Source organism: Malurus melanocephalus, unplaced genomic scaffold (genome assembly GCF_030028575.1).
Source record: "Malurus melanocephalus ecotype Western Australia unplaced genomic scaffold, MMel_1.1 scaffold_16, whole genome shotgun sequence".
NCBI lineage: Eukaryota > Metazoa > Chordata > Aves > Passeriformes > Maluridae > Malurus > Malurus melanocephalus.
In genome coordinates, this window is record NW_026623248.1 from 3,699,627 (window position 1) to 3,716,477 (window position 16,851).

The 16,851-nt window shown below is 38.9% G+C and overlaps 1 protein-coding gene across 5 annotated transcripts in view; it reads right to left on the minus strand.

Annotated features, from left to right (window-relative positions):
* Positions 1–16,851, minus strand: part of ANKS1B (ankyrin repeat and sterile alpha motif domain containing 1B) — a 404,590-nt gene that overhangs the window by 50,420 nt on the left and 337,319 nt on the right. For all 5 annotated transcript variants that reach the window (XM_057385963.1, XM_057385955.1, XM_057385930.1 and 2 more), the window contains one exon: positions 1,917–2,024. In XM_057385963.1, coding sequence (XP_057241946.1) covers positions 1,917–2,024 — 108 coding nt within the window. The remainder of the gene's footprint in view (positions 1–1,916; positions 2,025–16,851) is intronic.

Consider the following 16,851-nt stretch of genomic DNA (forward strand, 5'->3'; position numbering starts at 1 on the left):
ATACACAACAGGGAATAACATACSTTGTGGATATTTTAAGGATTTAAAAGGGTTTTTGCTGCTCTTCAATATTTAACCTTTTCCTTTGAAATATTTTAAAAGCTYATACAAAAACAGTCAAAAAAGATGAAGCATTAGCATTGCTTATCTTGAGCTTGGGAACTTAAAAGTAGACTTTAAAWAACCAACTACCTTTTTTACCAATGTAGAGCAGCCTGATCTAGTGGAAAGTGCTTGTGTCCATGGTAAAGAGGGTTGAAACTTGATGATCTCTAAGGTCAAACCAATCCAAAACTATTCTATCATTCTACATAAATCAATCTTATAACAACAGCAGACAGTTTATTTAAGCGAARTTTAAAGCTACAAATTATTGCAGACTACAAAGGGAACACTGTCTTTGTTTCRTGGGGAATGGCATAGTAGCAGTTGATGGGAAAGAAAAATTTTATTCCAAATGTATGTCCTCCTCTTTAGGATTYTCTGTGAAGATTCCATTTCCAAGAGGTGATAAATGACATTTAGCACTGGCCCGCATCAGTGGCTCTAGCTGTGCAGCAGCAGACTACTTTTCATCATTTTGACTACAGATGGAGGACATCCAGCTTTCTCTTCCGTATTAACTGAGGATATACAGCCCTGACCAAGAATGTGGACTGCGGAAACTTTCCCACTTGCTGAAGAAGAATTAATTATCCAGTCCGGACTTTTGAAAGCATTGAGCAAAAAAGTGTGCCTTTTCATCTATTTCTCTTTCTTTGGAGTGTTTTAATACCTGCCATGCATCAGGAATCATTCACAAAATATGCAAAAAATAAAATACAAGAAAAACATCCTCACTTTTGTGCAATGTGCCTTAGAGCACATTGAGACCTGTCAGAACTTTTTAAATATGGCATTGGGAATAGGCTGAATTAAGGGGTGGGATCTAAAATGTCTGTGTGGGGCATCTGAAAATAAGCAGGGTGAAAACAGGCTRGTCACAAAAATTTTAAGTACACTTAAAAATAAGCCCTCATTCTGTCTTTCTCTATTTCTCTTTACACCAGGAAATTTAACTTGAGAGCACAGACACTCTGACATTTTGAAATTCAATCCCAAATGAGATTCCCGTCAGAAATGCAGCCCCACAAAAATAATCAGATCCAATCAAATGCAAAAGGTGTGACCTAAAACATCAAAATAAAAATGTTGCTATGAACCCTGTTGGAGAGAAGCAGAAGGAATTGGCCATCAGACCACAACTCAATAAGACTGGCAGACAGCAAGTAAGCAAAGGCACTGGATTGGAGAAACCGAGTGAAGGAGGTGTAATGAGAGGAGATTAAATGGGGTCAAATGCGTTAAAACCCCAGGGATATGGCAACAAGGTTTCTGAAAGAGGGACTACAGATGAAAATTAAAAACATGATGAAACTTTTGATATACAGAGACACCTTAATGGCATTTGTACCTTAAAAATTTCAAGAGGTTCTCCTTAAAGAAAGCCTCAAGCATATGTCTGAAAAGTAAGTGCAAATATTTGAAAACATGAAAGGAAAATGGGAACTCTTCTGCAGTATCGATCGGCTGGGCTGGGATTCCTGTGGGCAAATGCAGACGTGCAGCTTTTACATCCCTGGTCCTGAGCTAGTTTCTTGAGCAAAGATAAGCTGGTACTTCTAAGATACTACTTATCTCATCCYAAGGCAGACATCTGAACCAGGTCAGATGGATCACCCTGTGAAAATGTCAATATATCTCCGCTGGCCATACGGGGAAGTGTGGCAAAGCAGGTCAGCCTAAGATATCCATATTGTCTCCTCTGAAGTCAGGCAAGTTGAACCCCACTCAAAGCAGCCACTGTTTTCATGTGAATGTTAAGAAACCCTTGCTGACTCGTCAAGAAATGCAAATAAATTTTTATGAGGACTCACCCTGAGGGTTATTGACCGAGGTGGCTTCTGAGGAGGATCTTCGTGAAGCCTGTCTCCCAAAGATGCCAGAACACGCTTCCGGTGGCCAATCAAGCTAATTTTTAAGACCTGAAATAATATTAAAAAAAACAACAACATAATTAAAAGAGCACATGACAATCATTAAATGAAGATCCATTGAGAAATTGAAGCCATTTGCTCTTTGAACCTTTCAACAAGTCAGTCCTCTAGACAGGCTGAGCAGAAAGGGAGCTGTGTGAGGCAAACAATCAGCACAGAAAATGAGAGKTGAGATCAGAGGGAAAACACTGTAAAATGAAGGAAGAAATTAGAGCATGTACAGATRTGGAAAACTGAAAAAAATAGACTTGAAAAGGAGTAAAGTGGAAACAAAAATGAAAGAGAAGGCAGAAGAGCAGGAAGAAGAAAAGGGAAGGGGATGAGAAGACTGGAGAAGGAAATGGARAGGTGCATGAAAACAGTGAGTGATGAGGATTAAAGTGGTTCATGGGATGRATGAGGAAAAGAGTGAGGGCCAGTGAATGCTTAGAGGGGCAAGAAGTGAAAAAAAGGAATTATACAATGAATAAAYGTTACCACTTTTAAATCTATTTACCACGCCTTTCACAGTGTTGCTAGGAAAGGGTTAAAACCGGAAGATTTGGCAGAGGAGRGCACAGTCTTGCTCAAAGTGACCTTGCAGCTGGGAATGCTAAAAATGTTGGCGTGGGGAAACTCCATTAATTATGCCCAATGTTGCTCATCCTCTGCCTGTTCTGGGAAGTAGAATTCCCGTGGAGAGATAATGCACTCTCACAGAGATGGGAAAGCCTGGTGTCATGGAGAGGCAGGAGCCCTCCCCTGCCCTGCTGCCACCTAGAACGGAGCCATGTCCCTGTCCCTGTGACCCCAGCATGGTTAGCAAGGTAATGAAATAAATCTACTCTTGCATTTCCACTGCGGTTTGATSGTTGCCCTGTGTTACCTGCAGGTGTAGATTCACAGACGCAGCTAATCTCCAAGTATCTGACACCGTTTGCATTATCATGTGCAATCATCCTTGTGTAAGAAACACAGGGTGGACAAACTTTACCTCGGAGTTGTGTTACTTTTATCAGATGCAATGAAAAAAAGTCTCTGTTGCACAGAAACGTGCCCATCGGTGGACACATTCACACACCTCATGCTTATCCAAACTCTAAGAATGCTGCCAAAAAGTTGCCCCAAATTTACTGCAACTAATCCTCATTTGTATTTTTCTGTGTTGCCGCCTCATACAAAATCCCTCGCGGGAAAACAGGGAGAGCAGAAGGAGTGAGTTGGAAATGTTAGGTATTAGTGGGAAAAAAATAGTATTTCCATGCTATTCTTTCATGGCTACAATGGCTGTAGTGTAAGGAGTGTAAAGCAGTGCTAATTGTAGCAGCAAGCCTCTGCTCTGCAAACAGCAGTGTCCTTACATAACTCTTCCAGACTGTACATGTGGTTCCATACTCCAGAGCTGCCTCCATTCYCTCTCACAAAACAGTACTTCCCACTATATTTAGGACCACCGTGTGTCAACACCCTTCAGTTGAGAGGAAGTTCTCGCTCAACCTAGAAACAGTAATAGTCCCCAAAAAAAACCCCAGAATGCGAAGTCTTATATGAACAATTACCTCAGCTTAAGCAGGAGCACCGACAGCTACAATTCATGAGAACAAACAAAACCCAAACCCCAACAACTCCCCCACTACATCTCCTGCAGGCGGTATCTCAAAATATGGTACAAAACATGCTGTCATTATTCTGGTATCCATGCCTATCCACCCATTATCCTGCCTAACCATGTGCACACAAATTTGTCCACGCTTCCTCTGTTGGATGTCTCTGTGCTATCTGATACTGCTGAACATCAATAACCTCTTTTCTGCCTGCCTCTACCAAGTGATGGGCTGTGACACGAAGCAGATGGAGGCTCTCCTCCGAGAGGCAGCTTACAGGGGTGTCACAGACCCTGCAGCCCAGCAGCAGACACGAGCTGCAGTCCCACAAACCACCCTGCTATGCGCTATCCTTTCAGTCTAAATCTAGAGAAGCACGAGTGAAGCYGAGATAATGCAGCACACAGAGAAATGCCTGAAGCATGCAGAAGACTTGGTTGTGTATTCAATTTACATTGAGTGTTAAACAGAAGGATGCACAGTTTATCTCTGTATTTAACTATATGAAACACGTGAATGAACTACAGCTGCTKTAAGCATTACTCAAGTAATGCACTTCAGTGAACTTGCTTCTCTCATAATGCTTCCCCATCAATGAGATCATTTATCCAGAGATTTTTAAGCCAAGTTAAGTTCTTTGGGTTGTTACAAGGTCCTCAGCACTCTGATTGCCTTATTAGCTGTATCAAACCATACAAAGCAAATCTCCTTGACTTCACAGAGCTGTTGAACAACAAGAGAGAAAAGGACACGAGTCTTGAGGGACCGCACATATAAGAGATCAGCAAACGGGTCTAAATAACTAAATTATTTCAACTGCTCTCAATTTGAAAGTTATACACATCTTTAAACACCATAGGCACTGCTAAGCTTACTCCGCTTTTTTTTCTAATGGTGGTTGCCCCAAATGTGAACAGGAGGGAGTTAACAACAAAACCTACAGAAACATATGGTCTTTAGTCAACAGGCAGCTGCATCCCAGTCTCATCTGGAGCACATACTCTGTTAACTGAAGACAGCTGTAGTCTTCTGGAAATGACTCCCTAGCAATTTTCGTATTTGGAAAACCTGTCACACAACTTACGAACATAAAATACTGTTTTGTGAAACACTTCTATATTTGAGTTRTATGAGAGTTTAACAAACATCCTGAAACTCTGGAAACTCGTCCTGTGATGGATTATCCTTGACAGTATTTATCACAAACATCAAATATCACAAATATAGGTCAACAGTGTGGAATGGTACATTTGCCTAAAGCAGTACCACAGAAATGTGTTAATGTTGTGCATCAGGTAACCATTAAAAGTCTTGCACTTACACAGCCCMCAGGTTAGCTCTCCTGGTATATAATTTCTAAATATCAGGTAACACTAACCCTGAACTAACACTGAATTGGGACAGTCCACACAGTGCACCTAAGTGCTATGCACTGAAGCATTTTGTCAAATGGATTGTAGCCCACTTTTTACACAACAATGAAAAGAGTTTTGCAGTGTGGCTGCAGGAATCAACAACGACGTGTCATCAAACTGTTCAGAGTGGCTTAAGGCCCTTCACAGCATGTTATTCCATTACTGGGACAAAAGGAAAAAAAAAAAGCACCTACATGACATGCACCTTTCCACACTGATAGYAAACTGAGACAAAAACGATGCTACTCCATTTCATATATTTGATGTTGCAACACAATTAAAAGAGAATGGGACAAGTCATTCGTCCAATGAACTGATACACACACACAAAATTAATCTTATTTTTCCTTCTGTACTCTGCAATGATTAGCATACAAAATGAAATTCCACTAGGAAATATAAGAAATCCACAAATATAACCAATGTAACACTTTGCATTTAGATCTCCGTATTAGTTGACAGATGTTTCAAAAAACACAYGTAGCCCAGTAAGTCCCTGATGACTGTCAATGTGCAGATGCTGGAATTAATAAGTTTTTCCACCTAAAAATGAGCATTATTTCAGCAACATTCTTCTGCCTGATCTTTTTTTCTAATTCAGTAATATCCCACACAGTATGATTCTACTTTTTCTTTTTTTCCGAATATCACGAAGATTTCTGAAATTCAAGACATCAATTCTCTTTCCTTTGGAATGATCTGAAAAGTTAATGTCTGGACTAAAATTAGTATCATAATAGCACAAGAGGTCTGGACTAAATGTGTGGCAGCAAATGGACACTAGGAACCAGCTACAAAGTCGAGAATTACAGAGGGATCACAACAGTGCTAGTGATTATCTGGTAGCAGCATCAACACCAGAATTCAAGAAAAAATCATAAGTACAAGCCAAAAAAGTGGGATCTTCCTATTTCTGCAAGAAAACAGCCCCAAACACTTGCAAAATCAGTATTATTAACCATTTTACTSCTGGTCATATCTGGAATAAACTCCAAGCTATCTGGAATTACAGGTGAAGGACTCATTTCATTATTAGCACTCTCCTGACACAGTAGTGCCCCACAGAGCTAATCCTAAAATGTGGCAGTGCCCAGAATACCCAGGAAGTGAGCCCAGAGAAACCTGACCAATGGGACTGGTTTAACTGAAAATTTGAAAAAGGATTAAACACACTTGTATAAATTCTCAGCATCAATTTTACAAATCCTATCCATAAAAGTGCTGTCAGCGTTGACAGTTAAAACAAACATACAAACAAAGCCCACCAAACAAAATAAAGTGAAAAAAAAAATCAGTACTTCTCATACTGACCCAAGATAACTTGTTGTAATAATTGGTATATTTTGAAAATTAAATACGCCCAAGTCAACTTTAATACATAAATTCAAAGAGGGCAGGTTTATATTCAATATTAAAAAGAAATTCTTTACAGTAAGGATAGTGAGGCACTGAAACAGGTTGCCCAAAAAAGTGATGGATGTCCCATCCCTGGAAGTGTTCAAGGCCAGGTTGGACACAGCTCTGAGCAACCTGGGACAGTGGCAGGGGCCCCCATGGCAGGGGCTTGGAACGAGGCACTCTCCAGGGTCCCTCCCTTCCAACCCAAASCTCTCTGTGATTCTGTGACACTGAATGCCCAGTGGCTTTACCAACACCAGACAATGACAAATCAGACTTCTATTGCATTTTTCACAGAGAGATACTTTATGGGAACGGAGAAACACCARAGCACCCTGCTGGTCAGAGGCTTGCTGCAACTTCTCTGGTGTCCACAGCTGCAGGGGAAGCAAGTGCTTATTATGCCTATGAAGACACTTGTAAGAGACTCATTATTTCATATCATAATGATTTCATATCATAAGGATATGAAATATGTGTCACAATCCTCTGGAATTAATTACCCATCTAGAAACAGATGTCAGCTCTCTTGGTTTCACAAAAGCTGATGGCTGTCTCATAAGTCCCCTCTCTATATGTTATCATAAGGAACAGGTTTTTGTTAGGTCCCCTATCACTCAAATAAATAACTGAGATGCAGATTTCCATTTAAGGGCACCGAGAAAGCAAAGGCCAAGAGTGTTCTCTGAGAAAAGTGGTGTTACAATGCTCCTCTGCCAATGTCACCCCAGATCAGACTCAGGCAGGCGAGAATTCATTATTTTTTGTAGAGGTTCTCAGGACAGACTTTGGCACTACCAACGCTGACGGAATGTTTGTCCTGTCTTGGCCAGACAAGCCATTTTTGTCATTAAAGTGTTTTCCAAACTCTCATTAGTTTAAGAATTGGCTGACTGAAAATATCTGGTGCTAGTACTTTGGCTCCACTGAAGATAAAAACTGTAACTGCAATTTAGTGCTTGTAATCAATAACCATTAATATTTCAGTGAAAAAATATCAATTTGATATTTCATTAAAAAAACTCAGGAAAATGCAGTGAAATAAGACCTGGCCACTTTGCCTCCTGAGAATGTGTCTCAGGCTACATGCTGGACTGTTTTTGGCCTCTTAAGAAATAAATCATAGTTCAATCATTTTACAAGCCTCAGATGTAATGACAAATATTACATACGAGCATTTTTATCACATTAATCTCAAACCCCCACAAAGCAGAAATCCTAAGCACCTCTTATACACACAAACACCCAGACTGTTACAATAATGATTACCTATTCTAAGAAACAAGGCTGAAAGTATTATTTATGTGAAAAATGGCAAACACTAAGCAGGTCTGTACACAAAGAAAAACTTCCATTTTGAGAAGAAATAAGTAGAAAAAAATATTAGACAATTTGAAAGGTGGAACACATTTCAAATTGTGTCCTAGAWGATAGACTGTTCCCTCCACTGAGGACTTGCATTTCCACCTGTGTGTGGAGTTAATGACAGGTCCAGTTTCTGTTTCAGATCAGATTTGAAGAATGTGTGGTCACAGAGACCAGAGTACTTATTCCTTGAGGTCATCAGTGTTAATCACATGGCACTACAAGAGAGCAATTGCAACACCAATATGTTATTCCACAATATTTTACAGGATTACTTACACAGCAGATAAATTATAATTAAAGTTACTGGTACTACAACACATTTAGTAATGAGCTAATAATTTATTTATCTATTTTTAATAGGCAATTATCAGCAAAGCACATTAATCTGTACACAAGCATGAAATACAGCTCATGTAATGAGAAATAAGAGATAAAATAAAAATCTCTATAGAAAATTTTAATAGCTCTAAAACTGATCCTTTTTGTTTCTGATTTTGATTCCATTTCATTGAAGACTTAATTCCAAGCAAAAGGAAAAAAAAAACAAAAAACAAACATTCAAGCCCATTTAAAGAATGGGACATTTGCCTAATAAATAAATAGCTTTTTTTAAAAGCCTTCTAATAACATAGAGTATTGAGAGATTTTACAATATCAGAAGATGCAAACAGCCATTCACATTTTGGAGTAAAAATGCAGATTACTCTAGCCCATGGTCATCATAACCATGTCATTAAAAGGTAAGCTCCATAATACATGAATAGTATAAGTTAATTATAAAGACATGAATATATTAGAATTGAAAGTGAATTGTTTGCTTCTATATTATGCAATTATATAGTCTGACAAAAATTGCRGGAAAAATAGTGAAGAACCTAAGATGGTGTTAAATATATTCTTCTATTACCAGAGTTYAATGAAAGTCCCTCTATGTTTTTTTTTGTTTGCTTTTTAAATCATCAACATTCTTCAGATATACCAAGACTGCAGAAAGACTGTCTTCAACACACAGAAAGAAAAGCCAAGAGAGAAGAACCTGGACTGAGGATCAGAAGTGATGTTGCTAAGAAATGGTATCAGAACACATTTTGTTTCTTAGCAATTTTGCCAGTTACCAGATGTATGCATGAAGAYCTAATTACTTCTGCATCGCAATTACTTCAGTTTAGTAAGACTATTATTCTGTATTGAAAAACATTCACATTAAAAGCATCGATTCCACCCCTGAATATTTAATTCAAGCCATATCTGTGCACAGAGGCTATGGCTTCATTCAGGCTGTGCTATCATAGAACCACACAATCATGGAAATGATTTCATTTGGAAAAAGCCCTTTAGGTCACTGAGTCCAACTGCAGAACTAAAACTAACTAAGTCCCTAAGTGCTACATCTTTTAAATCTACACATCTTTCAAACACCTCCAGGAATAGTGACTGCACCACTTCTCTGGGCAGCCTGTGCCAGTGCTTGACAACCCTTTTGGTGATGAAATTTTTTCCTGATATCCAAACTAAACCTCCCCTGGTGCAGCTTGAGGCCATTTCCTCTTGTCCTGTCATTTGTAACTGGGGAGAAGAGGCTGACTCCCACCTGGCCACAGCCTCTTTTCAGGCAGTTGTAGAGAGCAGTAAAGTCACCCCTGAGCCCCCTTTTCTCCAGGCTGAACATCCCCAGCTCTSTCAGCTGCTCCTCATCAGATTTGTGCTCCAGCCCCTCCAACAGCTCCACTGCCCATCTCTGGACACTCCAGAATGCTATGGGACTGTTCATATAGGACACACAGCAATCCAAAATACACTTATCCCCTACAGCAGTAARGATGCCAGAGTTACAAACATGGCAATGTATTATCGTTCTATTTCTAATATTAATATTTACCCACTTTTTAAGAGGAAGAGTAGTAAAAGTAGCATGCTAAAAATCTGAGAAGTGTTTGTAGGCTTTGATACAAGAGCCATCACCAGTAATGTCAGTAATCTATGAACCGACAGCATGACAGCTGAGGCCACAACCCACCCTAATTCACCAAAATATAGGTGAATTGTCCTACAAAYCTCATGAAAACTGCAAAGAACTGCTTCCTTAGAAGAAAGATCTGCAGAAAGAAATACCGGGTTTGGTCCAACAGGAGGAGGTCTGGGCAGTGGGAGCAGCTGCAGCAGAGCAACCTCCCAGGGATCTCACGCCTGGGATCCCATCCACCCCAAAATGGACCTGGGAGGTGGGCAGGGAGCAGCTCTCTGTAGGGCCAGCTCCCCATCTCCTTTGTTTCTCGAGCACAGAAATGCTGACATTGGCACACGCAAATGGACTGGAAAGYACACCCAGAGAGGCAGGAAAGAGGAAGGGGTGAAAATCTCATTTTCAGCAGCCGTTTGTGCTTACACAGCACAAGCCAAACATGAGATGAACCCACTACAGTGAAACTGCAGCTTTTTTCACAATGGACTACCCAAAAGAAGAGGGTTGCTAGGATTAAAAAAAAATTAAGAATCTATAAAGCGCCATAAAACAAATGCTTTAACAGGAACCATGGTCTATGAGCCCAACCATGCATTTTAGTACTCAGCAGATCCTGTCCCAAAAGTAATGAGTGTGGACTCACCCTACCGCAGTGGCTGCTTAACCTCAGCCGTATCACTGTCACTGAGAACATTTGCCACACTGGAGGAAGCAAAACACATTTTGTGACATGCTGGTAACAGGCAGCATAAATTTTATTTTTGGGCACATGTGTTATGCCATCCAGGAATGTCACCACCATCAAGATCTTAATTTCATTAATTTACAGGRAATATGCACCTATATATATGACATGATATAAAAAGGGTTCTCAATTGTTGCTCTACTGCACTGCAGCAACAAGTCAGCTGACCAATTTCMTCACTTTTCTTTCAGAAAGGACACTCCCTAGAAAAATAAACTTTGAATAACTGATAAACTCAGTACAGGCTATGTTGTGMCATGCAACCTTAGCATAAAAATAATTAATAAAAAAATTCTCCATCAAATTAATTTTCCTGACATCTTTTGCTATCTTGGTTTGTAATCTCCTCTCATTAAACAATTATTGAATTAAGTGTCAGCCCTCTTCCCAAGYTTCACACTCCCATCCACCTTCATCCACCTCATCCTTTAAACCCAAATGGAAGAAGCTACTGCACATGCACAAGCTACCAATTCATSTCAACTCCAGTTACAGTAATCCACTGTTTTCTTTCAGGCAGTCTGATTGATCAGCCTACTTTAAATAAATTAAGAGAAATTTTTACTAATCTACATTAGGCTTGGATTGTGATGTTGCTTGTCACACTCTTATCCCTAAATCTTGTATATTGTCCAAAGACACGATACTGCTTTAAAAAAGCTATTAATTCTCCCTTATATCCTGGCTTGGTTCATATCCTCAATGCTGTCACAATGGTATCAATGATAGTCCTTATCTTRAAAAGGCGGTGGCCACCATGGCAGAGGAGAATCATACATCACAGGCAGAGCCAGCATCATCCTGTACTTTGACTCTTAATCTGTGAGGAGGAAGCACCGTGGGTGGGAAAGAACAGGCTCTATAAGCACAGCAGGATGGCTGGATTAACTCTGCCAGGGCAGCAAGGAGACAGCAAAAGCATTTCTCAAAATATCTTTTTCTTTCATGCTTTGAGGTAAGAGCAGGAAGGAATACCATCAAAAAGTGGGGTTACAAAGGGATACAAATGAAGTGACAAAAATATTCATCTGTCAATAGCTCAAGTAAGTTCTTCCCATGTGGCTCTGAGCAACATGACGAATTCCAGCAGAAAAGATTATTGTCTGCGTGATTTGAGAGAAATTGAAACCACAAGGCAGTTCAGATCATACACATCTTCTTATGCAGACTCCTTCATTAAACATTCAACATTAGTCTGGCTTAAGGAAGAAACATTTTTGTACATAACYAAATTAGAACAAAGCAAGCTGTACTGAAGAGCTCTCCAAACATAAGGCTGATTTTGTACTATGTTAAAAAAAAGATAAAATGAACTTCGTATTAACAGTGTAAACTGRCAAAGTTTTGGTAATCTCAAACTTCTTCTCCCTAAAGTTATTTTATAAATTAAAAAGAATATAGATGCATGTTTTTGAATTCGCAGCTTGGGCAGATCCATTATTAATGCAGCATCCTGGCAAAACCCACCAATGCACAGGTTGTCATGGGAAAGGCTTTCTTGCTATAAATTCTATTTAAATTTTCTCAGTGAGAAGGGCTGTACAGGACTGACTCCTCACACAGGGTMGTGCAGTGTGTCTTCTACACTTTCTCCTTTTTCTCTTCAGCCTTATTAAAACTTCCCGAAAAAGGAAGGTTCTCTTCAAAGGGAGAGCCATCCCCATGGCTCATGATTTTCTTGTTATCTTAACCCCATCAAACCCAYAGAATAAAGTCAAAAGAAGGAAAGACAGTTCCAAGAATTCCATTCTCCACTTTTCCCATCAGTAGCAGTCACACTAGCAGGTCCTTATTTTGCAGAGAGTTACATGAGGGGATATATGAATCTACATGATACCAAAATGAGGTATTAAACCTGTGGATTCAGCTAACTGCAGCATAGTAGTCCCATGTTGCAAGAAATCAGAGGCCCTGAATGACATCCACAATGATTTCCAAACCACACTGAATGCGSTCGAGAATATCCCTAATTTCTAGTCAAGTAGTTTAATAATTTTAAATATTATAACTCAGCAAATATCTTGGCAGGGYTAAGATAAACTTTAAGGTAAGTTTAAACTTAGCACAGTTGGTCTCATCATCTTAAAGGTTTTTTCCTACCTAAAGGATCCTATGATTATAAATATCCTTAACCCAACAACYAACCACTCTGATTCTTGAATTATGATTTACTAATATTTAATCTAAATGGTCACTTCTATACCTCTTGTTCTGTCCTCACCGATTTATGAAAAAAGTTCATTGTTATGAACAGTTTTACTTTCTTCTGCAAGTCATTTATCCTAATATGCACACAATTTTGAAAATCTCTYCTACAAAGAATAGGAATTTGTTTTCTTCTCCTAGTTTAAGTGGACATAAAGAATACAATGTACAAAGACATTATCCCAGGTGAAATATGAAGGGAACCACGCCAAAGGACAGAAATCTGTAAGTTTTTATACACACTCTTCTTGTTACTATGCACATCATTAATGTATCACTGTGATTTTTTTGTGTTCTGTTGTTGACTGATGTTCAGTCAAATATCCAGTAGTTCTAGTCCTCCTGCCCAAATTCCCCCTGTAATGCTGCTCAGTGATATACTCAGAGCTCATTATATTCTCTCATGTGATCTGTACTTTCAAAATAAATCACTTTCACATTTCTTCAATTAAATCTTATATAACTGATTCAGCCCATTTATGCATTATGAAGATCATGCTCGATTTTAATCCTATTTTACAAATGTTACTACAATGTTAAATAATCACCCTTCAGATCAGAAATAATGCCATGAAAATCTACATTTGTTTGGGATGTCAAGTTTTGCTAGAGCAAAAAAAAAAAAAAAGAGATTAGTTTTTAAGTACATTTATATCTCCTAATTTACAATATTAGGTATAACAGCCAGAGGCATTATTGTGAAGCCAATTAAGTCTCTATATCATCTTGTCACAAATGTGCACTACAGTACAGAAAACATTAACTCACTATAACATAAGAAATCCTGTCATGAACATTTTATGCCAAACCACCACAAGAACTGTGATTAATAATGAATCAGAAGAGTATATTTATATGAATAGCAAGCAAAGAGAAAAAACTTATTATGGACAATTAGATGATAATGTAACCTACATATTTGCTGTGTTCTAATATGTAGCCACCTGGGGTATCTTCACATGACTTAGAGACTTCAAATGCATTTCTGAGTTGTACTAGAAAATTAAGTAACATTTTGGCTTTTTAAATTGGTCTGTAAGCCTAAATTTAGTCACTGTTAATTAAGTATCATTTTAGAAAATCTACTATTCAAGAATATATCTCATTTATGTGGTGTTTTCAATTTGTCCTGCATATTCGTGATCCAGATCTGGATCCAGAAAAGACTAAGCCTTTCCTCATTTTAAAATCCTGACATTTAAACTTACTTGTTTCTGCTGTAGTATGAGCCTCTGAATCATAAAATATTTTCCRTTCATATTTTGTGCCCATATTTTCTTCTCAAACAGTTTTTTCAAAGATATTCAGTTGCAAAAGTAAACCAAATTTCTAAACAGAATTATGACCAAATGACTGTGTTACATTTAAAATATGATTTTGAAATGTTGTATTTCTGCATTAAAAATGGCAGGCTTACTTTGCAATAGGCAATTTCTTAATTCTCCGGAACTTTTTCTGTGATTCACCCTAAACTTGGTCCAGTGATTGTTCATGAATGAACACTGATGGCAAGGAATTTACCAAGTGTTGAAGTTCCCACTGAGCCCTGGGAACAAATACGGGCCCAAAGAACAGAACCAGCACAGGAGTGGGGCAGGCAGGCTTTTCCCACCCAAGCGTGCATGGATGGACCAGCAAAAATTATCCAGATTCTTCACACGTGAAGATTTAGAATTATACATAAAACTAGCAAAACATGTTAAAATCACAGAATAATAGATTAAGCTAAGTCRGAAAGGATCCATCAGGATCATGGAGTCCAACTCCTGGCCCTGCACAGGGCACTGCAAGAGTCACACCCTGTGCCCCAGAGCATCATCCAGAATTTCTTGAACTCTGCCAGGCTCTGTCTGACTGCTTCCCTGGGGAGCCTGTTGCAGCGCTCAGTGTGCACTAAAAAGAAAACACTGAATGCACAGACTCTCCAGAATTGCTCAGGATATGAAAATGTGTACTTCAGTTTGGAAAACAGAAGGAGCAGAGCACAGAGCACTGATTAGCACCCTGAAATTTCAAGGCTGTTCCCAGACAACTTCTCCATCCTGGCTGAGCCATCTGGGGACAGACACAGAAGCTCCGGTTCAAAACTGGGATGCCAGTAGGCTGCGGGATGGAGAAGTTGGAAGCACAGTGGAATGCTACAGTGCACAAACTTTTCTACCATCACCCCAGTGTCCCTTCTTGCTTGGAGCTGCTTTGCTGCCATCCCACAGCTGCGCTGCAAGCAGGGTCCTGCTGAACGCACTGCTGTGTGCTTCATCTCTGGCTTCATCTCAGCCATCAACAGATGCTCTCATCTTCAGGGAGAGATGGCACTGTAGAACATTACAATGAAATTTTCCTTACAGACCAGTGGGAAAAGCCAGGGATTTGTACAGGCCAGGGATTTGTACAGGCCAGGAATTCCTCTGCATCCACACTCAGGGAAAGCAAACAAATAACAAAACAAAACATTGTGTTCAAATCATAAATGGAAAGATGGTGAGAGACACCATGAGTTACTACTAAGTGCTAAYTGCACAAGGAATTTTATCTGTTCAGAACTTAAAATGCAAATGTTAAGTTCTGTTAATCTGCTTCTTAACTGCAGATGCAACCAACACAAGCTCCTGAAATAATAAGGCAAAATGAGAATTTGAATCTAAGAGAGATAAAATGAGTGCCAGAATTTTAAGAGGATAAATAACAAGGGAGAAGAATAGGGAGACCAGAAAATGGGTCATTATAGTAATCAGATGAGAAATATCTAATGGAAGGATTAACATTTTACAACAAAATTAAAAAGCAACTGTTTGAAGGATGTCAATAGGTGACATTGGAAGRCATTTGGGATAACCAGAGTAGGTTATTTTATCTGTCTCTTCTGTTTGGATAACTTTCCTATTTTGTAATTTGCAAATTCAACTTCCTTCCCTCTCCTCTGTCAACCCTCTCCCTCTCTCTCTTCACATCTTATTTTCAGCTCAATAGACCCCAAATTAAATTTTCCTTGCAGCTTTCCTCTAGATCCCCCTCATTTCTTTACCATCCATCACCTACCACCCAGCTCATCAATTCAATCTACACTTGTAACATATTCCCACCCCATCCAGCTGACCACTGCAGAGTGACAGGGAGAAGTGACAGCAAAAGGAGCAAAAACTGCTGACCAATGAATAAGGCAAAATGTCCACAGAAAAACGGAAAGGAAGCAGTTGGATTAATAATAAAATTAGATTTGATTTAATGAGATCTGTTCTACTGCATAAGCAGTGAAACAACCTAGTAATAAACACTTTCAATATATGTTTAATGCCTGTTATATAGGTTATTTACAGGATAACCACTCAAGGCTGCAGAAAAAGACTGCCTCATTCCTACCGMTCCCTGTCCTTATTTTGCAATTCTAGGATACCGTGGAAATGAAGAGAACAAACACCCACATACGTTTCTATTCTTTCGCGGTCTGTGCAGTCTTGTGCACAAATGGTGCTGAGAGGAGCACTGCAACCACCTCCACTCATCAGCTGCGACCCAGGAGGACTCCATTTACTACCACACATAGTAGGTTTGCTTAATTCTTTATTGAGATAAAACACATAGAGAACACAGTATTTTACCGATAGGAAGCATTTTTGCAGAATGGCTGGCTACTCAATAACATTTTGAATAAAAAATTGATTTTGTGAACATGGGCTCCTGGTACAAATTATTATTTGTTTAAAATTGTTCATCTAATTTTTAGCTATTTAAAATCCCATCAAATCTCTTCACCAGGATACATTTTCTTATTGCCTAAGTCAAAACCTATTACTGCACCCTGATGCAAGGAATTCTTAGAAAATGTCAAAATTTACTCATGTATGTTACCATTGTATAATTTTGATAAAATATTTCATAAGCCCCTAGGGAAACGCATGTATATTAAAATAATCTAGGCTCATCTTAAGTGATTTACAAGCCTCAGTGGTTCAGAATTTCATATTTTTAAGAAAATATGGCATATGTTTGTATCAGCAAGTTTCATCCCTCGTTATCCATCTCCCTCCTACACCTTTCTAGTATAAAAACTCCTTTTGCTTGCTGACAGAATACTAATTTGGCTTCATTTAAATGCTAAAGCAATGTAGTCCAGCAATCTCATTTAAAACATGTGTAA